At 40.3% G+C, this 25,543-nt stretch overlaps 1 protein-coding gene across 1 annotated transcript in view; it reads right to left on the bottom strand.

The window, feature by feature from the left end:
- Positions 1–323: 323 nt before the first annotated feature.
- The window catches only part of lrrc4ca (leucine rich repeat containing 4C, genome duplicate a), a 74,331-nt gene continuing 49,111 nt past the window's right edge, over positions 324–25,543 (bottom strand). Inside the window, exons 3-4 of the mRNA XM_061774307.1 lie at positions 23,185–23,258; positions 324–7,701 (exon numbers count right to left, since the gene is read on the bottom strand). Of these exons, the coding sequence (XP_061630291.1) occupies positions 5,707–7,650 (1,944 nt within the window). The 5' untranslated portion in view covers positions 7,651–7,701; positions 23,185–23,258 and the 3' untranslated portion in view covers positions 324–5,706. The remainder of the gene's footprint in view (positions 7,702–23,184; positions 23,259–25,543) is intronic.

Here is a 25,543-nt window from a genome sequence, read left to right on the forward strand (position 1 = left end):
TAATTTGTGATTGGATACAACACAGAATGCAGACAAGTACAAAAAAACAACAAGTTTATTTTAACCATATTTGTGTATGCACTACAAACTCTGGTTTCTATAATCAATCTCCATATCTTCTTAAAGGTTGTGTAATAATTCTTACATGAAAATCAATGTCTTTTACAGCACATTGCTTTTTTTAGACGGCTTGTTGGTACAAGTAAAAACAAAACTAAACAAAAAACAAAAAACAACAGCAACAACAAAAAACACAATGATGCAGTCTCAAAAATGTATTTTTGTATAAATCTACAACTACAACTGCATCCACTCCCCACTCCCCCCCCCCCCCCCCCCCCCCAAAAAAAATGCTTATGTAAGAGCAGAAACATTTCAATATCTTACACACAGTACAGGGACTAAAATTCAAGAAATTGAGCAATTAAATTTCCATACAACATATGTGCAAATAAAGATAAAACGGGAACTTTAACTCGTGTGAGTAAAATAAGTAGAACTGGAAGAGCAAAGAGATCAAATGATGAAAGGGATTTTGAAATGTAATTGCATGAATATTGTTGGCCGAGAGAAAGCATGATTCGGGATAATTCACCAAAATTGTCTTTGGCCCTTATATCGATTAGTTAGTCATTTATTTAAGACATTTCCTTTATGTGCAGCACACTCAAAGATATGACTGTTTGTTTTAAATTTGCTAAACATTAGCATCTTTATATTAATATCCTCTGCACTATTGATACAAACACTGGGCATGCTGGCTAGACTCATTAGCTTTTGCACCCCAAAGTGCTCATAATCTCCAATGATGCTTCATAAACCTGGAGAGGAAATAAAATGATACGTGCTATAGATGGAACTAATATTATCACAAAACCTTGTTGATATTACTTCCTGGGGAAATGCTAGTTAACAAGAAATAATGCATGAGAGATGAAATTGGAACTAGTTAATATTGTGACCTTAAAAAAAGGTGGTGTCTTGTGCGTGAAGGTCTTTAGATTATCTTGTTAGATTTTTGGGGGTTTTCATGATGTTGTAATGGCAAAATGACATGAACTGCTAATACTGTATACATTATATTACCAACTTTGTGAAAAACATTACAGCATTGAGCTGAGGACATTTTTTCTTTTTTCTTTTTCTACCAACCTAATATCTGAATCTTTAAATAGAATTGAGTCATTATTGTAAGGATGAAATTTATGTCTCAGTCAGTAGTTCCAACAAATGTATTCATTTAGTTAATACTCTCTCATCATTAAATGTATGATACAAAAGTTAAATGCTCGGTTTTTATGTAAAAATGCTATATATTTTCAGAAACATTCATATATCTAAATGAAAATGATGAAGTGATTTTAGTAAGAGTAATTGCAAATACAACAGCTTTTATAGTTGTTCGAGTAACCTTTTGAAAATGTACAATGTTTGTGTGTCCGTGAAATGAAAATAGACAAAAGATTTCATGTACTAATCTGTCAAAGGTCTGTTGTAAGTACAAACCCCAATTCCACCGAAGTTGGGACATTGTGTAAAACACATAAAAACCTTCTCAAACTATATAGAATACACTACAAAGACAAGATATTACGTTATTGTTTTTTGCAAATTATCTCTCAATTTACATTTGATGCCTGCAACACTTTCCAGAAAAGCTGGGACGGGGGCAACAAAAGACTGAGAAAGTTGAGAAATGCTAAAAAAACACCTGTTTGGAACACTCCACACATGAACAGGTTAATTGGAAACAGGTGAGTGTGATTATTGGGTGTAAAAGGACCATCCTTGAAAGGCTCCGTTCACAAGCAAGGATGGGGCGAGGTTCACCACTTTGTGAATAACTGCATGAGCAAATATAAAGTTTAAGAACAACATTCTCAACATACAATTGCGAGGAATTTAGGGATTCCATCATCTTTTAGCCGTAAAATCATTAAAAGATTCAGAGAATCTGGTGAAGTCTCTGCACGTAGGCGTCAAGGACAAAAACCAACATTGAATGCCCGTGACCTTGGAGCCCTTAGGCATTTCTGCATTAAAACAACATCATTGTGTAAATGATATTGCCATGTGGGCTCAGGAACACTTCAGGAAACCATTGTCAGTTAACACATTTCGTGGCTACAAATGTAAATTAAAACTCTACCATGCAAAGGGAAAGCCATATATCAACAACATTCAGAAATGCCGCCGGCTTCTCTGAGCCCAAGCTCATCTGAGATTGACAGACACAAAGTGGAAAAGTGTGCTGTGGTCTGAAGAGTCCACATTTCAAATTGTTTTAGGAAATCATGGATGTCGTGTCTTCCGGGCAAAATAATTAAAAGAACCAGATTGTTATCTGCACAAATTTCAAAAGACACCATCTGTGATGGTATGGGGGTGTTTTAGTGCCCATGGCATGGGTAACTTGCACATCTGTGAAGGCACCATTAATGCTGGAAGGTACATACAGGTTTCGGAGCAGCATATGCTGCCATCCAAGCAATGCCTTTTTCAGGAACATCCCTACTTATTGCAGCAGGATACCAAGCAATACCAAACTATATTCTGCACGTATTACAACAGTGTGGCTTTGTACTAAAAGAGTGCAAGTGCTAATGGTAAAATAGTAAATGGACTGCACTTATATAGCGCTTTATCTACACCATCACAGTGCCCAAATCGCTTTACAAAGCCTCATATTCACCCACTCGCACACACATTCATACACCAATGGGCGGCTGCTGCCGCGCAAGGCGCTGCCGGGCCCACTGGGAGCAAATTAGGGTTCAGTGTCTTGCCCATGGACACTTCGACACACAGACAGTCAGAGCCAGGATTCAAACCAGCGACCCTTTGGTCAGAGCCACATCTCCCCTTATTTCAACAGGATACCAAGTAATGCCAAGCCATATTACAACTGTGGCTTTGTAGTAAAAAAGTGCGAGTGCTAGACTGGCCTGCCAGCAGTCCAGACCTGTCTCCTATTGAAAATGTGTGGCTCATTATGAAGCGCAAAACAGGACAACAGAGACGCCGGACTGTTAAGCAAATGAAGTTGTACATCAAGCAAGAATGGGAAAGAATTCCACCTATGAAGCTTCTACAATTAGTGTCTTAAGTTCCCAAACGCTTATTGAGCATTTATATGTTTATCAGTTTAAACATTAAATATCTGTATTTGTAGTGTATTCATTTGAATATATTTTGAAAATGATTTGTAAAGTCATTGTATTCTGTTTTTATACATTTTACACAACGTATCAACTTTATTGGAATTGGAGTTTCTATATTGTAAAAGAAATAAAGCATTCTGATGTGTTTACTGTTCTGATCAATCAGCCAGGGATTCATCTAGGTTGTGTTCACACAAGTTAGGCAGGATAGGTTCAGTGTGATTGCTCTGATCTTACTGCAGTTGTTTGCTCAAGTGTACTCTCTATCATTTGAACCCTGGAGTGCACCAAACAAGCAGACCTTGGCCGCTTGAAGAGGTGCTCTCTGTCCGCTTGCTAGTTAACTCTTTTTTTTGCCAATGTTATGTATTGATGGAACATGCTTTGACACTGACAAAAAAGTAAACCTCATGAAAATCAGTTGGCACCATCGATGTACAGTAAATCCTGCGCTTTGCTGTGCAGTCAAATGTTCATTGTTTACGTCGGACTGCACCGTGACAATTCTTATTTTTCTTCTTCATCCTCATTATCATCATCACCATCATCATAATTCTTGACATATGTACAGGGATGACTGTAAATGGTGAATGTGTATGCTTAAGTGTAAGCCGTTTCCTGTATTTTTAAAGATACAACAATATTTTAAGATGTAGGCATTTAAAATGTTATGAAAGAGTTTTGCGATCATAGTTTGAGGTACTGTATGCTTATCGTGTCAACTATTACTATAGGCAGTAATAATAATCACTTTAAGGGGAGCGTCAATTATTGACGAAAATTCACTATTCGCGTCCTGGCTTGGTCAGTCTTCCCTGTGAATAGCAGGGGTCCACTGTATGGCTAACAGATAAGCACATGCATTGGAACTGCCATCTCTCTGCGGCTTGTGTCTGACAGTTTGGTGTAGGTTAAACACACACACGTAAAAGTGTGTATAACCATGTTTTTTAAATAGATTGAAATATATTTTGCAAGCTTTGCACAGCTTATAAAAACAGACAAATAGAAAATAGAAAAAACAATTAAAAATTGGAGTTGTTGTGTCTCGAAATACATCACAAATGCCACAGTAATTTGGCAAAATAATCAACACTGACCCTAGAACATGGATTGTTAATAATAATACAGTTGTATACTTTCGTTGCTTGAATAAAGTGTAATAAGGGCAACAATAGTGTATTGATCTAGCTGCATCTTACACTATTAAAAATGGTGGGGTTTGGAAGGGGGTTTGACGGATATTTTAGGGGTGGGGCGGTCAACCATACACAATTCTAAGTTGAATATACTTAATTCAAAGTGTTGGGCTTAACTGATTGCCTGCTTAGCCCCTGAAGTTATGGTGCTTGGCACTGTTTTTCATGGTGGGCTCTTTGGAATGCTTTCCTGAAAAATGGATACTTCCAGAGCTTTGCCCATGGGCACCTCAATTGAAATGTAAATGGAGCTGTGGGAGTAATGCAGGTGCAGCATAATCATCTGGTTGATGCCTGCTTCCCCACATTCAGACACAAAACCTGCTGCACAGGGCCAAGTTGAGTGGCTGGTGTATATGTAGAGCTGCCAGGCACTGCCCATGTGGAATTGTGGCACGCGGATTACAGGCAATGAGCTGAGATAGCTGTATAAAAGGGTTTAAACTCACCAGTCTACCTGAGAGCATGCAGTCCTACAGCCCTGTAGATGAGATAAGGGGTACAGGCTTTATGAAGGTAGCTCAGGAAGTTTGGAAACATATGGAGAGCAAACTATGGGCATCAATATGGAAAAGGATGAAATGCTGGAAACTTTCAGTCCACTTCCTTGACAGTTTTCTTCCATGTTGCCTTGACTTTGAGATCAGAGTGGACTTTTGGAAATTGAGTAAAGCAAGTTGGCATTTATGCAAATTATATGTATATGATAAATTGGGAGAAAATTTAACAAATAATTCTTAATCATCAAACATGTTATCCTCAACGTTTTCAATTACAGAATTTGGGACATATTGCTCATACGTGACAGTGTGAACAAATATCATTGCTGACAATTCTGCTGAACACTTTGAAATAACAGGTAACTTAATATTTATTTCATCCAGTTCTCAGATGGACTTAAATATTTATTTCATCCAGTTCTCAAATAGTCACAAAATACTTTACCACTTACTCCACAGTTGGGGAAAAATGTCATGTGCTCTAGATTCATTGGGAAAAAAAAGTTTACAGTTCACCAAATATAAACAGTCTTCTTATTTTATTTATTTTGGAACTATTGTCTCCAAACATAGTCTTAAAAGCATGTCAGTCAACCAATATAACGAGAGGAAGGAGGAAAAACTTGAATTAGGTGCTGAAAAAAATTGTTGAATATTATTTTCCTTGATTTAACAACAATAGTCTGTTCTTAAATAAATAACTTTTTTAAAGACACTTTTTGTAACTGACATAACCCTAATTACCAAAGTCCATAAATGAAATCAGCAACCACTGATTTGCCAAACCCACGGTGGGCCATTCATGTTTAAGTCTTGCTGTAATTCCATTATTTGAGAGAAAAAAGTTCAGATTTGGGTCTCTTGTACATTGTCTTTTGAGTTTGCCCGGATTAACAAAGGTTCATGCGCTGAGCTGTGTATGGAGTTGATAGTGGAGGTGTGGTTATATGCTGTTTTATATGTGTTATAATGGTTGAGGTGCTCATGTTCAAGAGGAGGCAAAGTCAGGTGGCCCTCCATGCCTGGTCCTCCGGTTACGCAGTCCTCGTCCACATTGATGATCTCAATAGTGCGTGTGGGCGCATGGTGGTTCTGCTGGTGGTGCTGTTTCCGCATCTTGTAGAAGATGATCAGCATGACAGCTGCCATGAGTGTGATTGCGACAAAACAGCCGATTATGATCTTGGTTGTCTTCATGACCTCATCCAAGCCATTTAGGGAGCCTTCACCAAATTCAGTGACAGAGATTGTGTATGTCTTCTCCGTGGCATGAGTAGAGAGAGGGGTCTGCACTGTGGTGGTAGTTGTAGAACTGGGTGAAACAGACTTCCATGTATGAACCGAAGGGGTGGGGCCAACCTTCTGTTGCACAATCGTGGTGACGCCTTCATTATGTGGTGTTTCTATCGTCTCTACAGTCACTGTGGTAAAGTAGCTGAAGCTGCTGTTCTCCGTTGAGGACACATTTAGTGTGGCAGACGCTGTTGTGTTACCGGCTGAATTACTGACCATACATGTATATGTACCAGTGTCTTGCATGGTAACATTGGTGAAGTTCAGGGTGCCATCATTCAGCACTGAGATTCTGATCTTGTACGCACCGTGTGTCATGATGGAACCATTGGGTGTAATCCAGCTCACAGAAGTCAAAGAGCTGGCTCGACATTTCAACTCTGCAGCACTTCCCTCTGTCACATTTAGGTCAGCTGGCGGCTCCACAATAACAGGAGCATAACAGTGAAAGTAGTTTTGGTCAAGCTCACCAATGTAGCGCCCTTTGTGGTGAGCTGGTGAGCTGCAGCGGGCACAGCAGCTGGTGTTTGCTGGTACCATCTCCTTGAGCCACCAACTCAGCCAGAGGATGTCACAGTTACAATTCCAAGGGTTGTGGTGCAAATGCACCCTCTCCAGATGATGCAAAGGAGTGAAAAGATCATGGGGCAAGAGCGTAAGGTTATTGTGGGCTAAATTAAGCTCCACCAGTGACTGGAGATCATCAAATGAGTTTCTCTCAATAGTCTGGATCTGGGCATGCATCATCCATAGTTTCTGGAGATGGATGAGCCCCTTAAAAGAGCCGGGCCGGACGACAGACAGCTGGTTCCCTGACATCTCCAGTTCATCCAGCTTCACCAGGGGAATAAGGTTGGGAATTTCTTTCAGATTGCACATTCCCAGATTTAAGTAGCGAAGATTGCTCAGCCCTTCAAAGGCCCCCTCAGATATGTAGGATAGCCTTTTAAGCTCCCCAAGGTCCAGCCGTCGTAATGAGGGCACCCTGTTGAAAGCATAGGCAGGAATGCTCTCTATTGGATTATTCCTCAGCCATAGCTCCTTTAGTTTGGACAAGTACTCAAATGCCCCATTTGGGATCGTGGTGAGGCGGTTATCAAAAAGCTCCAGGGTATTAAGGCTTGCAAGTCCATTGAAGGCCCCAAGCTCAATTTTGCGTATGTGGTTTTTACTCAGCTGCAGGATCTCCAAATGCCTTAGGTGCTTGAAGCTGTCCACTTTAATGACCTGGATGAGGTTTTCTTGGAGATTCAGGTAGCGTGTATTGGTAGAAATGCCATCAGGGACCTCTCTTAGGCCCCTCCGTGTGCAGATGACTTTGCTGAACTGATTACTACAGGAGCAGACCGAAGGGCATGTCTGAGCACGAACCAGACCCGCAACCACCAAAAGCTGTAGGGCCAGGAGCAGCACAAGCAAAGGGTCAGACAAGGCCCGGTTCCGCCTAGGACCTCGCATCATCTGCTGCTGCTGAGAGGAGGTCATCTTGTTTAACATTCATAATTCATTGACTGGTCTTCCACTTGTTGGAAAGAGGATTGGGGACAACTGGAATGAAATAAAACACAAGAAAATAAATAAAAATTAGATGATGCACAGGTCAAATGCATTTTTTAAATTCATATACAAAGTACATACAAATAAACTATTGTAGCTTTTGGTGCATGTGTTTTAGTAGCATCTCATATGGCACAAACACAGATTCTCTTATGGAGTATATCTGATTGAGAAGGGGGCAGTGTAGAACATACTGCTTGGAGGCTTAAGGGACTTTAACCAGGAGAACGCAATCCAACTCCAGACATACAATATATAGCACAACACACGACTGAGATAGATAGATAGATTTAAAAAAATACTGTGCACAGAAATGATTGTGCTTGATGAGTGTAATTGTGTCAGCAATGTATATGTGCTTATTTTACACTTTTCCAAACAATATTTGTACAAATATTGCAGTATAGTTGTCATAATATGTATGAAATGCAGGTTTAGACAAAGGCAGAAAAATATTTACGAAGGAGAACATTCTTCATTAATGCGACTAAGAGGCACTTTTGTAACCATGAATTACTCTCATTCGAATAAACAATCCAATTGCCCTATTTTCTTCCTCATATTTGACACCGACAGCGATAAATCATCAAATCCAAATTGAAGTACCAGAGGAGATTACACTTCATTACAAAGCAATACAATACATGCTTACTAGACAATCAAAGGGATTTGATTGGATTCTCATTTTGCATGACTGATTAAAACTGGGCGGCACGGCGGCTGACTGGTTAGAGCGTCTGCCTCACAGTTTTGGGGACCGGGGTTCAATCCCCGGCCCCGTCTGTGTGGAGTTTGCATGTTCTCCCCGTGCCTGCGTGGGTTTTCTCCGGGCACTCCGGTTTCCTCCCACATCCCAAAAACATGCACGGTAGGTTAATTGACAACCCAAATTGCCCGTAGGTGTGAATGTGAGTGTGAATGGTTGTTTCTTTGTATGTGCCCTGTGATTGGCTGGCAACCAGTTCAGGGTGTACCCCGCCTCCTGCCCGATGATAGCTGGGATAGGCTCCAGCACACCCGCGACCCTTGTGAGGAGAAGCGGCTCAGAAAATGGATGGATGGATGATTAAAACTGATTTAAAATAGACAGAAGACAAGAACTGGTATTAAGAAAATTGAAGAATTCTTCAACTTCAGTACGATTTTCAACCATCAGTTTCTCTTCATCTGTCAGCAGTACAAATGGATGGCCTAAATGAGCAGGATTGTGGACAATAAGGAGCATTACTATTTTTGACAAATGAACCAGTGTCCAGTTTATTATTTCCATTTGATCATGCAATGAATAATTGAGCACTATTTTTTGTTTGAATAATCAATGTAATAGAATAGACCAGGCAATGATCCAAAACTTTTGTTCACATGAAAAGCAAGTGGATTTAAACAATGAGTGCTATGTTCTGGGTTGTGCATCAGATCCTGATGTAAATATAAAAGTTGTCTCATGTCTGTATTTGTTTTCAGTCCACTGCAAAATAAAGCAATTTGCCCCGCTTTTCCAATCCTTTTGAAAGGGAGTGTATCACATTTTGATCAGCGATTTTTGACTTGGGAGTCATATTTTTACCTTACAAATCATTTGCAGTAATGTCAACTTCATTCTATGTATGCCATAAGGGTTCAAGTTCTTCAGGTGATGCCACCGCTCCGCAAGAGGCTTAAAGAATTTGCTCTTTTTGTTTGTTCTCTTTAATAGTAAATAGTTTAATTTGGTTTGGTTTAGTTCATTTTGGGGAGAAAAAAGTAGATGAGGAAAATGAGTCTGTGCTGATGCTGCTTATTATGATGTGAAGAGGGACCTACTGCTTTCATTCTGCATGATACGCAGGACGAATGATGATGGGAGATTATAGAATGAGTGGCATATATTACAGGGGAAGGTCAGCATGCGTTCTACACTTGAAAGAAAAAGAGGGAGGACAGAGAGGGAGAGATTAATGAGATATAAATCAAATTGGGTCACTTCATGATTATGCCTGCAATCTTGCAACTGTTCCAAATATAAACTAAAGTCCTTTATGGATTCGAGAGTGTGAGTGATACCCACCACATTCAACACAAGTCTTCCCTTTGCTCACCCCCTTTACCATCGTGGCATAGATGCCGCATGGCTGGTTGAAGGTACGGCGCAGTAGTTCTCACTGGATAATATTTTTTTTACAATAGCTGTTGCATTACTCATGACTTGAGCCTCAATATTGGATTTCACTTGTGCTAAACTAGAGCAAATCATTCTTTAAATGGGCCACTATTAGTAGCTGATGTTGAACTTACTGTGACTCATACCATGTTAATATTTGTAAGTGGAGAAAATAGGCCTAAAACTCTTGCTAAAACTACTCATCATCTATGTAGTCCTTCAGACCATTAAAGCAGAGCCTGTACATCCTGTATGTTTACAAAGAAAAAATAAAATACACGGAAGCAAAAGCATTCCAAACAAAAGTATTAACTGGTGTTTTTGACAATGTGGTATGAAGGTAGGATATCTTAATCCCCTCATAGTATCAAAGTATATCTTAACCATGACTATAGCTAATGTAGCTACATAATGTACAGTAATTAGGTGACGTCATACAAGCGCAACACAAATGTAATCCGACAATGATTTCAACAAACAATTGTGATCCTGCTGACAATAATAGTGTTAATGAAAGAGATGAATGGCTTTGGGGCGGTACATATTGAGAATTGGAGTGGCAATTCAGAACCAAACTATTATTTTAGATTTGGTTTAATTTCAATTATACATGTTTTAAAAATGCAGCATTAATGTGTGGCAGTTACATGACATCCCTGGCATGCTATTTATATAGCTGTACTCCTCTATTTTAACATTTCTATTCTCATGTAGGATAGGGTGAGTTTCAGTTGAATAAAATAAGAGCAGAATTTACAGCACATGCTTATTTCAGGTTTGTTCAACTTCACATTGCACATTTGACATTCACTTCAGCATTTTTAATTTAAATATGCATCAGCAAAGCGAGGTCAGCTCATACTTTTGAAGCTGTAAGAGCAGTCTCCCGAGATGTGTTGGAGCATCAGAGTCTTCACTATGGCTTACAGTGGTCTTTCTACTGAATAATATGTGCTTCAACTTCTGTGTCAATGCCCACAGCATTAAAAACATGATTTTAAAGCAGTGATATCTTGCTTTTGGATTTATAAGTTTTTGTTTTTTTTCATTCTTATAACTATTGATACCTCATTTCCCCATCAAGGTAAATGTTTATCCATCCATTCGCATTATCCCCCTTTGGGTAGCAGATAAGCTGGAGCCTTTCCCTGCTGACTTTGCAGGAGAGGCGGGGTACACCCTGGACTGTTCGCTACTCAAACTCAGGGCACGTATAGACAAACAACCATTCACATTACATTCACATACTGTATATGGACAATTTAGACTTTGTAATGAATCTAAATTTCATGTTTTTGCAATGTGGGAGGGAGTTAGGAAAAAAAAAAACACTCACACACACACACACAAACCCCACTCCAGCATGGGGAGGACAGGAAAACACCACACAGGAAGGTTGGAGCTGAGATTTGAATCCCAAATCTACTGTATTATTATTATTATTATTATTATTATTATTATTAGTAGTAGTAGTAGTAGTAGTAGTAGTAGTCATAGTTAGATGTTTAGCTGTAACCAGAATCAGAATCGATTTTATTGCCATTATCAGTGAAAGGTATATTCACAACTAGGAATTTTCCTCAGTCTGCTGGTGCAACATAAAACATAGACGGTGATAATAAAAATACAAATAATAAATTCAATCAGGACAACAACAAAAAAACAATGCGCAATCAGCATAAACAGTGTGCAATAAGCATCAGGTATGTCCATCCATCCATTTTCTGAGCCGCTTCTCCTCACTAGGGGAAGAAGCTGTTCATGTGGCGGGATGTTCTGGTCCGAATAGACCAGACTCGGTTCTGTCTACAGTATTTTGCAGTCTGAAGAACAGTATGGCACATCCAAGCAAAGCTCTGCTATGTCAACAATATTCTGATCAATACATTACAGGCAATAAAACAGGAGTTCAGGACATTGAGATATTCAGAATAAAAAGACGAAAGACTGATGGCAAAATTATTTGTGTGGGTTGACCCAAGCTAGTGAAGTTGGCATGTCAGTATCTCTGAATGACTACAACTGTGTTGGACTGACTCACTTCATCTTCGTGAAGACATTTTCATATTTTTCTTCTTTAATTGCTTAAACATCTGTTGGAAAAATGGTATCAAAATAAAGAACTATGTGTAAAAAAGATACTTTCATTTGTATTTTCTGACATCTAAAATTAATGAATGTCCCCTTACTTGATTATGGAATTGTAATTAAATGCCCCTCCCCAGTTTTACATGTACTTTAATAGTTGCTTTTTTTAATGAGCCAGACTTGGCTAGAGATTGTTGAGATGTTTTGCCTCTCATCCAAAGTGAAAGTGAAAAACATCAATTTACCAACAATGCTACCTTTGTTCCATTAGTAAATTTATCTAGAACAGCTACCAACAGATGAAAGTAAAAATATACATATACATAAACAAATAAATAAATATTTGCCAGATTATCCATCCATCGATCCATTTTCTGAGCCGCTTCTCCTCACTAGGGTCGCGGGCGTGCTGGAGCCTATCCCCGCTGTCATCGGGCAGGAGGCAGGGTACACCCTGAACTGGTTGCCAGCCAATCACAGGGCACATAGAAACAAACAACCATTCGCACTCACAGTCATGCCTATGGGTAATTTAGAGTCTCCAATTAATGCATGTTTTTGGGATGTGGGAGGAAACCGGAGTGCCCGGAGAAAACCCACGCAGGGACGGGGAGAACATGCAAACCCCACACAGGCGGAGCCGGGGATTGAACCCGGGTCCTCAGAAATGTGAGGCTGACGCTCTAACCAGTCGTCCACCGTGCCGCTTTTTGCCAGATTATGTTGTATAGTAATAGCACAACAGCATACCACACTGCACAGCCATGCTCTAGCTCTTTTAGTTTTGTTTAATCAGTGAAGTGCAACAGACACGACAAGTACTTGGTATTTTGAATTGGTCCTAACTAGTCTAGTGAAACGAAATGGCAGCTGCTCTCCAGCCCTATCGGCTGACACCTTTTCACCCACAGCTTGTGTGTCTCATTCATAACAAGATGGTAAAATGCATTTCATTAATAAACATGGAATTGAGTACATCGTCAAAACCTTTTAGACTATGACAGTTGTCTGTAGGATACTATAGTTGAAGTAATCTTTATTATACTGATAATAATCCCTCAAGGGGAACCTCAATTTACACTCTGCTGTATTGACAGTATAAACTGTATTTTGTGTTGCACATTGCACACATGCAGGCATGCAAGGAGATGTGTTAGAGTGGAAGAGGCGCACAAACAGTGCTATACTTCTTGAGTTGGTGGGTTAGAGACGGTGCCGTGCTCGACAGTAGCAAGGAAGCAGACTGGCCGACTGACTTTTCCCAAAAACGAGTTGCCATTTTTACATTTTGTCCGCAGCGGGACTTGAACTTTTTATCCTCCGAGTCCAAACCCCACATCCTTCCAGATTAGCTACTGCGTCTTTTAAATTTTTATGTATTGCATATGTTATTGACGTCTCTAAATTGCCCGTAGGTGTGAGTGCGAATGGTTGTTTGTATGTGCCCTGCGATTGACTGGCAACCAGTTCAGGGTGTACCCCGCCTCCTGCCCGATGTTAGCTGGGATAGGCTCCAGCACTCCCGCGACCCTTCTGAGGATAAGCGGCTCAGAAAATGGATGGATGTATGTATTGCATATGCATTCCATACTCTGTGCAAAAAGAGAATGGGACAACTCATTAGCATTAAGATATAATCCAATTTGGGGCTGGGGCTACAATGATTTCTGTATCCATCTATCTATCAATCTATCAATGCATTTTCTGTAGTTTATCCTGTTCAAGGTCTCGAAGAGCTGGAGCCTATCCCAGTTCACTTTGCGCAAAAGGCATACCACAACCTGGTTGCCAGTAAATCACAAGTCGCATGCTGTATACACTGTAGACACAGAGAACCTTTGACACTCACACCACCACACCACTGAGTGGGAGTTGAAGCCACACTGTCTGCATAGAAGTTAGGCAAATTAACTGTGACACCATCAGTGACTTATTTGGCAAGATCTTAATTTTGTACACTTCTTGACATTATTTAACATGATTACCACATTTACTGTAAACACCTTGATCTGCCTAAAAATTGTCATCACATTGGATAATGTGTGTGAAATGTAGAAATCACTTGTGCATACAGAATCAGCCTGAGATTGGACCAATTTTTAATGCATGCTTCTAGTCTCTTCAGATTTTAATAGGAAGCCATCCATCCATCCATCCATTTTCTACCGCTTATCCGAGGTCGGGTCGCGGGGGCAGACTTCCCTCTCCCCAGCCACTTCATCCAGCTCATCCGGGGGGATCCCGAGGCGTTTCCAGGCCAGCCGAAAGACGTAGTCTCTCCAGCATGTCCTGGGTCGTCCCCAGGGTCCCGGTGGGACGTGCCCGGGAAGGCGTCCGGGAGGCATCCGAATCAGATGCCCCAGGCACCTCATCTGGCTCCTCTCGATGTGGAAGAGCAGCGGCTCTACTCTGAGATCCTCCCGCATGATTGAGCTTCTCACCCTATCTCTAAGGGAGAGCCCGGACACCCTGCGGAGGGAAACTCATTTCGGGTGCTTGTATCCGGGATCTCGTTCTTTCGGTCACGACCCAGAGCTCGTGACCATAGGTGAGGGTAGGAACGTAGATCGACCGTTAAATTGAGAGCTTCGCCTTTTGGCTTAGCTCCTTCTTTACCACAACGGACTGATACAAAGTCTGCATCACTGCACCGATCTGCCTGCCGATCTCCCGTTTCATTCTTCCCTCACTTGTGAACAAGACCCCAAGATACTTGAACTCCTCCACTTGGGGCAGGATCTCATCCCCGACCCGGAGAGGGCACGCCACCCTTTTCCGACTCAGGTGCTGATTCTCATCCCAGCCGCTTCACACTCGGCTGCGAACCGCTCCAGTGAGAGTTGGACATCACGGCTTTATGAACCCAACAGAACCAAATCATCTGCAAAAAGCAGAGATGCAATACTGAGGCCACCAAACCAGACCCACTCTATGCCTCGGCTGCGCCTTGAAATTCTGTCCATAAAGGTTATGAACAGAATCGGTGACAAAGGGCAGCCTTAGCGGAGTCCGACTTACTGCCGGATATGCGGACCAAACTCTGACTCCGTCATACAGGGATCGAACAGCCCGTATCAGGGGGTTCGGTACCCCATACTCCCGAAGCACCCCCCCACAGGACCCCCCGAGGGACACGGTCGAATGCCTTTTCCAAGTCCACAAAACACATGTAGACTGGTTGGGAGAACTCCCATGCACCCTCGAGGACCCTGCCGAGGGTGTAGAGCTGGTCCACTGTTCCACGGCCAGGACGAAAACCACACTGCTCCTCCTGAATCTGAGATTTGACTTCCCGACGGACCCTCTTCCTCTCCAGCAACCCTGAATAATAGGAATAGGAATAGGAAGCTACCATGGCTAAATCTTAAGGTGTCCACTTTTGAATGGACGAGGAGACAGGGTTAAAACTGCAGCAGCTCAAATAAGTCAATATTGCCTGGGAAATTGTTTTTCCACCTGTAAAATGCATTCCTTCTACAAAGATTCTTGATAGTTTGGGTTACAGTCCTTGAACTCATGTCTGTTTATATAGTACATTGATCAGTGATAGGCAGCAATGCTGTTTGTGGCTACAATCTAGCCTTCCATTTTAAATTGCTTACTCTGTTCAGGGTTCTGGGGAATGGAGCCGATCAAAGAACGACAGATTATACCCTGGATTTGTCACCATTCAATCACAGTGTACAAAGAGACAGGCAAGCATTCACACTCACAGTCACATAATGTTAAATGTTGAATACGATCCCACGCTTGACTGCATGAAAGTCAAGCATGTGAACCACTAAACAGTCAATGACAGTTACCAGTTTCCTTGTAATTAACTTGATAGTGAATAATTCTTGTTTCAATACATCCCAGTTGGAACTGTAGTTAATCCGGATAAAATCATTTGTCTCCGACTCATTAACACACATTAACTGCATAATATTGAATGTAATGTTGAAAGATTGACTGTAACTAAAGTGGGTGATGATTATGGGTAGCACATACAGGTATCTTATGTCCTTTGGACCAAACGTTGTGCTACTTTCTGCTACTTTTCTTCTTCTTCAATAGTAATGAGCCTGAATGATTTCTTAGCTCCCTGTCTAAACAATCATAAGCAAGAACACTGAGATCACAGACCTGCCATGATTTTATAATTCATCCAGGACAAAATCAATAAGTGAACATCTACAACTTTATTCACTAAAAAACAGCTGTGTTGGCAAGCTATTTGGAAAATTCTTCATTCTACAATAAGTGTAGCTTAACTACACTGAACCTACCCACAAAAGAAAGGTAGCTAGCTAAAATAGCTAAGTTATTTAAATAGACACATGCTCACACACGCATGCATGCACACATACACACTTACACACACACCAACAGTTTTATCCTTTTTCCTCCAAATACGTTCTCCCTCTGAATCCCTCCCTGTATGCCTGAATTTGTGTGAGCTAGTTCTGTGAGTGGTGTGCTGCACAAAGTATACATCAGTGTGGTAGCTGCATTTCCCCTTGAGGGATGTGAAAAAAAATATCATAATAAATAAAGCAAAACCATTTTAAAATTAAGATTAACAAGTGCCTGGGTAGCGTCTGAACGCTACCATGCTGTGGATTTGTGATCACAAAAAAAGCTTTGCTACTAAAATGCTATTTGATGTTGTAAACAGGGAGTATGCTACAAATCAGAATCAGAATCATCAGAATCATCTTTATTTGCCAAGTATGTCCAAAACACACAAGGAATTTGTCTCCGGTAGTTGGAGCCGCTCTAGTACAACAGACAGTCAATTTACAGAACACTTTGGAGACATAAAGACATTGACAAAAAACAACAACAAACAACAATTGTGCAAAAAGATGCAGAGTCCTCTAGCACTTAGAGCAGTTCGAATGGCTAATATCGCAATAGTCCGGTGCAATGACCATTGTGCAAAGGGCACTGAGACTTCAAGGAGTGTATGCGGTTTAAAGTGACGAGTAGTGCGATAATCTGGGACAATGGTTGTGCAAATGTTACAGATACTCCTCAATCAGTGTGCAAATGGAGCAGATGCTACTCTGGCATGAGTGGCCACTATATGCAAATAGTGCAGCACGGCGAGACAACTACAGTGAGTGCACGAGTAATACATAATTGGCCCCACAGAAATGTGACAACGAATTCAAGTAAAAAAAAAATTGCCAGCTTGTTGTAATGGAATTGTAAATTAGCTGTTTAAGAAGTTGATTGCAAGAGGGAAGAAGCTGTTGGAATGTCTACTAGTTCTAGTTTGCAATGATCGGTAGCGCCTACCTGAGGGAAGGAGCTGGAAGAGCCGGTGACCAGGGTGGGGAGGGTCCGAGAGGATTTTGCACGCCCTTGTCTTAGTTCTGGCAGCGTGCAAGTCCTCAAGGGTGGGTAGGGGGGTACCGACAATCCTTTCAGCAGTTTTGATTGTCTGAAAGGATTGTCGTTAAAATGTAGTTAAGCTAGGGGTAGTGCAACAAGAGCTCCCGCTACTGCCCAACACTGCTAAAAAGTACTTTCTTTGCGCTCCAAAAGTTCTTCAAGTCCTAGATGAGTACAACTTTGTACATATAATCATTCAAACATTTCAGATGTTAACATTATTTTATTATTATATTACTGTATTATAACAGGTCACTGATTTTAAATCGGCACATTTGAATCTATAGATTTTTTTTTGCATGTGTACCTCTCCTAAACTGACAAGTGGTAGTGATACAATGATCTTTCCTATCAAAGTGGCTGTGGCCAGAAAATGGATGTTGACGACTCTTCAAGGATGACAGTGTCAGTCCTTAATATTGTTCACACTCTGGCATTGCAGTGAGGTCAGGGTTAGTATGCATCACACTGAGCCTTACAAATGTGTGCTAAGGTCGCTCGGAGGTTGCGAGCAAAGGTCGACATAGCTGTGATAGAATTTGTGCTTGTGATAACCTGGGAGGGGGAAAAAAAAACAGCATATCATAAGCAAAAGTTTGTTTCGAAACACTGAGTCCGTTTCAGTAAACTGCATGAATCAAATGTAATTTTGGTGCATTTGTAATCCAAGACACAATCCATCAGATCCTGGTTAGCAAAATCAATACCAGCTGTGGTTTTAATATAAAAGAGTGGCTGGGCATCACAAGAGTGAATCAATAGGTGTGGAATAGAATCATGTAGACACACTCCATGCACTCTATCTGTGAACGTGAACATTTTCAAATTCGTCCACTGCTGACATGTTCGAGGACCCATGCACGTAACATGTCCTTAATCGAGGAGTCGTTACACCCACGCAACAATGGCTCAACTGAGGAGTAGCACAGCAAAGCATCTGAAAAGTCAAGCTTGGCTTTTAATAACTAATGAAAATATATATATTTTTTTTGCAAGTATGGCTCTTACTATAATACAGTATGTACTGTAACTAATTCTAACCAAAAATATAGTGTTTCCTAATTTCAGGACCTCTGAGGCAGGTGCAAGTCATCCCAGTTACAATTGCAGCTCCTGACAAAAAGTGTATGGTATAGAAATAATAGTTTTATTTCCTCCTTATTGAGCTGATTGGCCTGCAAAGCAGCAACGTTTATCCAGTCAACAGGTTTGGTCGTATTGTGTGTGGTGTGCTCCGATAATATCAACACAGAACACCACACACATAAAGATTATGTTCATATACTAGTACTTTGATTCAGACTGAAACTGCGTCCACCATTACAAGGTTGAAAAACATTAAAATGACAAATATTGAAGCCATAATTTATTAACGATTATGACTGTCACACTGAAATGTTCTTGACAAAATTTTGAAAATATGGAAATTCTGACAAATTTGGACAAATTGTTCTGGAAGTGAATCTTTATGGGTTGGCAGCACTATAGTAGGGCTGCACAATATACTGTTTGAGCATCGTCATCATGGTGTACATTTGCGCAATAGTCACATCACAGAGTCACATCTATGTTGGTGTACTGTAATATACAGTGAATCAACTGTAATATTAAAATTGACTATCAGAGGGACCTGTTTGGACATGGTACTAAAATTAGCACCGATGTTACGATAAATTATAACGCTTCAAACAACAGGCCAGAGTGTCGTATACTTATCTTCTTGTATGATAACTATGAAAGAGGACACAGAAAACAATGTACACCTGCTGCATTTACTATTTCGTTCTTCAGAATGAAGCTACTGTTAGCAGGCAGGTCGCAGCTGCGCGAGTGCGCAAGGTGCGTTATTATTAATCAGTTTATTTGAAAAGGGACAATGCAATTTCATAAAACACATTAAGTACACATGGTTAAAAAAGCCAGAATTAGCCAGAAGGCTAGTTTTCATCTGTAGTCCCCTGGCCATGATGTAAAAAAGCTATAAAAGACATCTACAAGACAATATAATACAGGATACATAATCAAGGACTTACTATACCATTAAGAGAGAATAAAACCACAAATCATTTGATCATAACAAAAAAAACATCATAACATACTTGTCTTTTAGTGTTGGCAGCTATAGGTGTTATCTAGCCACATTTTCAGTTTTTTTGTGAAGGCCTTGTATGTTGTAAGCAGTTTAACAGTTTCCGGTTGTTTACTCCGGTTTCCTGAATGAACATATGTTCATTGTTCATTGATTCTTTTGTAATACAATACATAATTGTAAAAATGGATTACTAGGAAATAAAATTGTATCAGAATGCTTTAGTTAAAACACTGTATGATCACACTGTGATATGGAATTTATTTTGTCTTGTAATATAAGAGTAGATAAGGTAAAATTGCTGTGCACAGAAATGATTGTGCATGACGAGTGTAATTGTGTCAGCAATGTATATGTGCTTATTTTACACTTTTTCAAACAATATTTGTACTAATATTGCAGTATAGTTGTCATGATATGTATGAAATGCAGGTTTAGACAAAGGCAGAAAAATATTTTCGGAGAACATTCTTCATTAATATGACTAAGAGGCACTTTTGTAACCATGAATTACTCTCATTCGAATACACAATCCAATTGCCCTATTTTCTTCCTCATATTTGAGATAAATCATCAAATCCAAATTGAAGTACCAGAGGAGATTACACTTCATTACAAAGCAATACAATACATGCTTACTAGACAATCAAAGGAGTTTGATTGGATTCTCATTTTGCATGACTGATTAAAACGGTGGAGGACTGGTTAGAGCATCTGCCTCACAGTTCTGAGGACTAGGGTTCAATCTGTGTGGAGTTTGCATGTTCTCCCCTTGCCTGCGTGGGTTTTCTCCGGGCACTCCGGTTTCCTCCCACATCCCAAGAACATGCATGGTCGGTTAATTGAAGACTCTAAATTGTCCTTAGTTGTGAATGTGTGCGCAAATGGCGCCTACCAGTCTTATTAAACGAGTATTTGCGGGTCGATGTAGAATTTCTGCAGTTATGTGAACCTTTGTTCATTTTTGATACGTGAATGGAGCCTGCTAGGTGAAGGACAAAAGTCACTCACATAAAAACTTAGGAACTTATTCTACATTGGAGTGTATGTGTGACAGTGGCATGGTCCTGCCTGAGTCTCAAACCTACTTTACTACCATGCCCCAGGATCAGAATCAAGTTCGCTAACAGGCAGGCTAAGAGCGTAGACTGCTAACTCACCGGCTGCCACTACTGTTGAGGCTCTCGAGAAGTGAGTTGTAAAGTACTTTTGCATTGCGTGAGCTGGCATCCCTTACACATGCACACTGCACGTACCCTATTTATTGAAGTCAGCTCACAGTGACCAGCATGACAATAACAGTCGCCTCTTTAGCACATCACCCCCACACCCCACTCCCCAGGCATGACTAGTTGATTTATACTCAATCAAACAGTTAACTGTTAAACTGCTTGGAAAAAAGGCGATCAATTCACTGCTCTGAGAATATAATGACCTATGAAAGAAAATATTGACTTTCTTGCTTGCTTACTTACTTACTTAATCATTTTTTAATCCAAATTACATCAGGTTTGCTAAAATAGGTTTCTATTATTGTGTGGACGAGATTTTGTTGGCATAGTTCTCTCGTTGGTGTCTTCCTTCTGCTGTTGTTCCTTCCACCTCTTTGAGTTCAGTTTTGTATTTTACTGATGTTTGTTCACATCAACCTTTTGTAGTTGTTGCTTTTCACTTGTTAACTTACTTACATGGTGTATCATGTTTATCCTGCTTCCTTGGTTCAATAAATTCTGTTTGATTGCCTTATTTTTGTTGAGTCTGCTTTGGGGTTCTAAGACAAGGGCATGCAAAATCCTCTTTGACCCTCCACATCCTGGTCACCACCTCTTCCATCTCCTTCCCTCAGGTAGGCGCTATGGAACAAAGCAAACTAAATCCAGCAGACGTTCCAACAGCTTCATCCTTCTTGCCATCAACCTCTTCAACAGTTGAATTACAATTTCATTGTAACACGCTGCCAATTTTGCACATCTCTGTTGAGACACTTCTACATTATTCGTCCACTCACTGTTTTATCACGCTGCACTATTTGCATACTGTTGTTGATTACTACTGGCCACTTAGGTGTTTGAGAACTCTCCGCACCATATGCACAATCGTCACTGTAGCAGATCATTGCACTATTAGTCACTTTAAATTGCTCTAACTTGCTTGAGGACTCTGCATCATTTGCACAATTGCCATTATATCAGCATCACCACACTAGTGGTACACATTCATTGCTCAATGACTGCATACTTTTGCCATATTGGCTGTTTGTTGCCATACTAGAGTGGCTCCAACTACCAGACAGAAATTCCTTGTGTGTTTTGTGAAATACTTAAATACTTTAATACCTAAAAAGATTATTCTGATTCTGAAAATTTGGTGTTGACCCCTCTTCAAATATTGTGTATATTCAAATGATTGAAATACTACATACATAATAGCATATTATTATAATTTAGGTTATAAATGTAGGTCAGTGCTTCTGATAGTACAGTATTTTGGCCAGCAGAGGAGGCCTTGCTGACCTTGACCATCTACCACAGATAATAACTATATTTGCAATTAATTTCATAGTGATACAATATTGACAGAACATGTTTACAGACTGTAAGTATGTATGTACTTGTCACTCGCAGTTTCACATCATTCGATTTTTGGATTTCGTAAAAAGAATACTGGCATTATTTTGGATGGTGATATATGACCCAGTCCTATCCCAAGCAATACAGCACTCTTTATGTGCGCCACATTCACTGTCTGACACTGCGCTTCTTCAGTTCCACTCTTTTTTCCTTTCTCCAAGCATTCAACTGTTCATTTACATCTGCATCACGATGAATACAAAATCTATTACTTCTATAGAAAAAATAGCTAAAAAGGTTACTTTTACTCATTCATGTTGAGCACTGTATTTAGTCATATTTACTTTTATTTGCATTATTGTAGAGCTTTAATATGTATTACTAAGTGTTGTTATGAAATGACATAAACATGTTGTCTTTGGATCAAATGCAGTCCACGTTGACCTGATAAAAGGCTGCAGAAACTATAATAACACAAGAAATTACACATATTTTATATGAAATGAGGAAAAGAGTAAGTAAAGCGGAAAGGATGCACGTGATGAGGAGAGCTGTGAAGTTATTCATTTTATTGCTGCTAGCAATCCACAGCTACCATGTTTTGATGTGATGTAATAGGTCAACTGGAAATGTACCATGGCTGTGGAAGCTGAAAGGTAGCATATTGCCACCTAGTGTTGTGGAGTGTTGTAGACAAAAAAAAAAACACCCCTAGCAGAGAGAATCCAGATAAAACTGAGAAGGAGTATGTGTGCATTTTTAATCTACTTATTGGAAAAGCGCCGGCCGACTGGTTGGAGTGTCTGCCTCACAGTTCTGAGGTCCGGGGTTCGATTCCCGGCCCCGCCTGTGTGGAGTTTGCATGTTCTCCCCGTGCCTGCGTGGGTTTTCTCCGGGCACTCCGGTTTCCTCCCACATCCCAAAAACATGCATGGTAGGTTAATTGACGACTAAATTGCCCATAGGTGTGACTGTGAGTGCGAATGGTTGTTTGTTTGTATGTGCCCTGCGATTGGCTGGCGACCAGTTCAGGGTACCCCGCCTCCTGCCCGATGATAGCTGGGATAGGCTCCAGCACGCCCGCGACCCTAGTGAGGAGAAGCGGCTCAGAAAATGGATGGATGGATGGATATTGGAAAAGCCACACTCCACATTCTCCAAGGTGTATCTCCCAGCTTGCATCATGCTTTAAAACAATGAAGTCTTACCTGCCAAGTCAATTACAGTTCAGAGGGGTTCCAGTCATTCTCATTTAAACACCCAATCCAACATAATACTGGTCCTGAAAATACAAGAGGCAAAATACAATTATTGCTACTTCAATATACTGTATGTATACTTTACATTCCATACATGAGTATTCTCCGTGGAGAACAGCATGAATAATGCACCGCGAATGAAAGCATAAGATAAAATAAATCAGACTAAAATTCACTTTTTTTTTTTTTTTTTTTTTTAACTCTCTGGATGGAATCTATCTGATCAAAAATGATCTTTACTGCTTCTACTGTAAATAATTCATGAGTCATCTAGTTAAGAGCTCATTACTCAGAGACAATGAATATAACTGCCATTCGCAATAGTACTACCTTAACTTTTTATATCGTATCAAAATTTACTGATATTATTATGACTTGTATGTTATGGGAGAGCCTTGTCCTTTCTGTGCACTACAGCACTATGTATGTGCGGCACATATTGACTGTCCCACGCTGCCTCTGACAGTACGTTGCTAAAAGGGAGGGGCATTCGAGGCCGTATCACATCTAGCATTTGAAACACATCCTCACTAGGGGTGGGAATTGATAAGATTTTATCAATAGCAATGCCGTTGATTCTGCTAATCGATCCAAATTCCTTATCAATTCTCTTAACAATTCCTGAGTAGTAGTTTTATTTTGTGTGTTGGTGGGAGGGCATGGGGGTGGGGGCATGGGGGGGTGGGGTGGTGGGTGGGTTGGGGGGGGGGGTCTATGCAGTCATCAAAAAAAAAATTTTTTTCCAAAAGATGTCTGCATAAGAATTTTTCTAGCAGACAACCTGTCAGCTGTGGCCAAATGGTTAAGATAATCCCCTGCCACTGTGGGGCCCTAGGTTCAAGACCCTGACTGGACTATCCACCAACATCTCCCAGACAACTGGCTGTGGTGTCCTTGAGCAAGACACCGATACCCCAAACTGGTCACTTGGTGCTTAAGTTGCCCTCTGCTCCAGTGTGTTCCACTAACAAGTGTGTGTGTTCACTGTGATGGGTAAAATGGAAAGAACAAATTCTGTCTGCATGCATGTTCATGACAGTAAAGATTCTTCTTCTTCTAATGAAGCAGGGTCTGAGGTTTAAGCCTTTTTGATGGGTGGCCCTTCTGGGCCACCCTGAGCCAAGGTTTTGTGGTAGCCCTGTCAGAACCTGTACTGGCCCCGTATATTCATGATATTTTAAATTTTAGTGATTATCTGTATTTAGTGCCTTTATACCGTATTATTTGAGACCCTTTAAGAAATTCTTAGTACAATTGCATCCTTGGCTATGACTCTGTTAACCTTACTAAAATCAAGGCATTGCAATTGCACAGATTAATAACAATGCCTCAAAGAATAAATCAATTATAAAATTATTCTAATATTTACTTAGCACTGGCATTCCAAAAATGCTTAATCTTGTGCCTTGACGTGCTGTACAATGTATATATATATATATATATATAATGGGTTGTTTTTTTCTAGTTGTCTTCAAGCTGTCTTCATAACCCATTTATTCTAAGAGATGATGCTCTTCTCCACAAGAGTACTAGTCCAACAACAAATCACACCTGATGTCACCTGGATATTTTGGCCTGCAGGTCAGACCACATCACCTTCGGGAAATTAGCAGAAATGCATGGCAGGCTGAATCAGCTGACTGCAGAGCCACCCGTTCAATTATGATCTTTAATCGGGTTGGAGTATGTGGTTTTATGGTGTGGTGAGCATAGGCTCCCAAAGGAGTAGTAATGGTAAATCCATCTGTGTCTGCTAGAAAGTTCCTGCCAAGCTGAATCACTAAGTCAAGAGAGACAAAGATGGTAAGGGGGATGGATCGATGCTAAATGAAAAATATCATGACACAAATACTAGATTGTACCCTTTTAAAAGCAATGAGATATCATACCAAAGAATTTAAAAAGATCCATGAAATCAACAAATTTTGTTCTTTGACACAATGCAAATGCACACTGGGAATCCTTTCATATTTTAAAATAGATGATGGCGACTAGATAAAGCAAATTAATAGGCTTAAGACAGAAAACAATTATGTGGAACAAAGAAAGCCATTTCATAACTCAATTATATTAATTGCATGATGTGTGACTACATTAAATTAAAATGCAGCAAAATCAACTTTTTTAATGAAGACAGATCTTGGGAGTATACAACCTTTGTTGGTAAACAGACTTTTATTCTATTCATCTCCAGGAGAGACAGCTTGTGTGTGTGTGTGTATGCGTGCATGTACGCATGTGTGTGTTTGTGTGTGTGTTTGCATGTACTGTTTCAATAATCACAGTTCTGATAGCCAGGCTTGCCTGG

Source organism: Phyllopteryx taeniolatus, chromosome 5 (assembly GCF_024500385.1).
Source record: "Phyllopteryx taeniolatus isolate TA_2022b chromosome 5, UOR_Ptae_1.2, whole genome shotgun sequence".
NCBI lineage: Eukaryota > Metazoa > Chordata > Actinopteri > Syngnathiformes > Syngnathidae > Phyllopteryx > Phyllopteryx taeniolatus.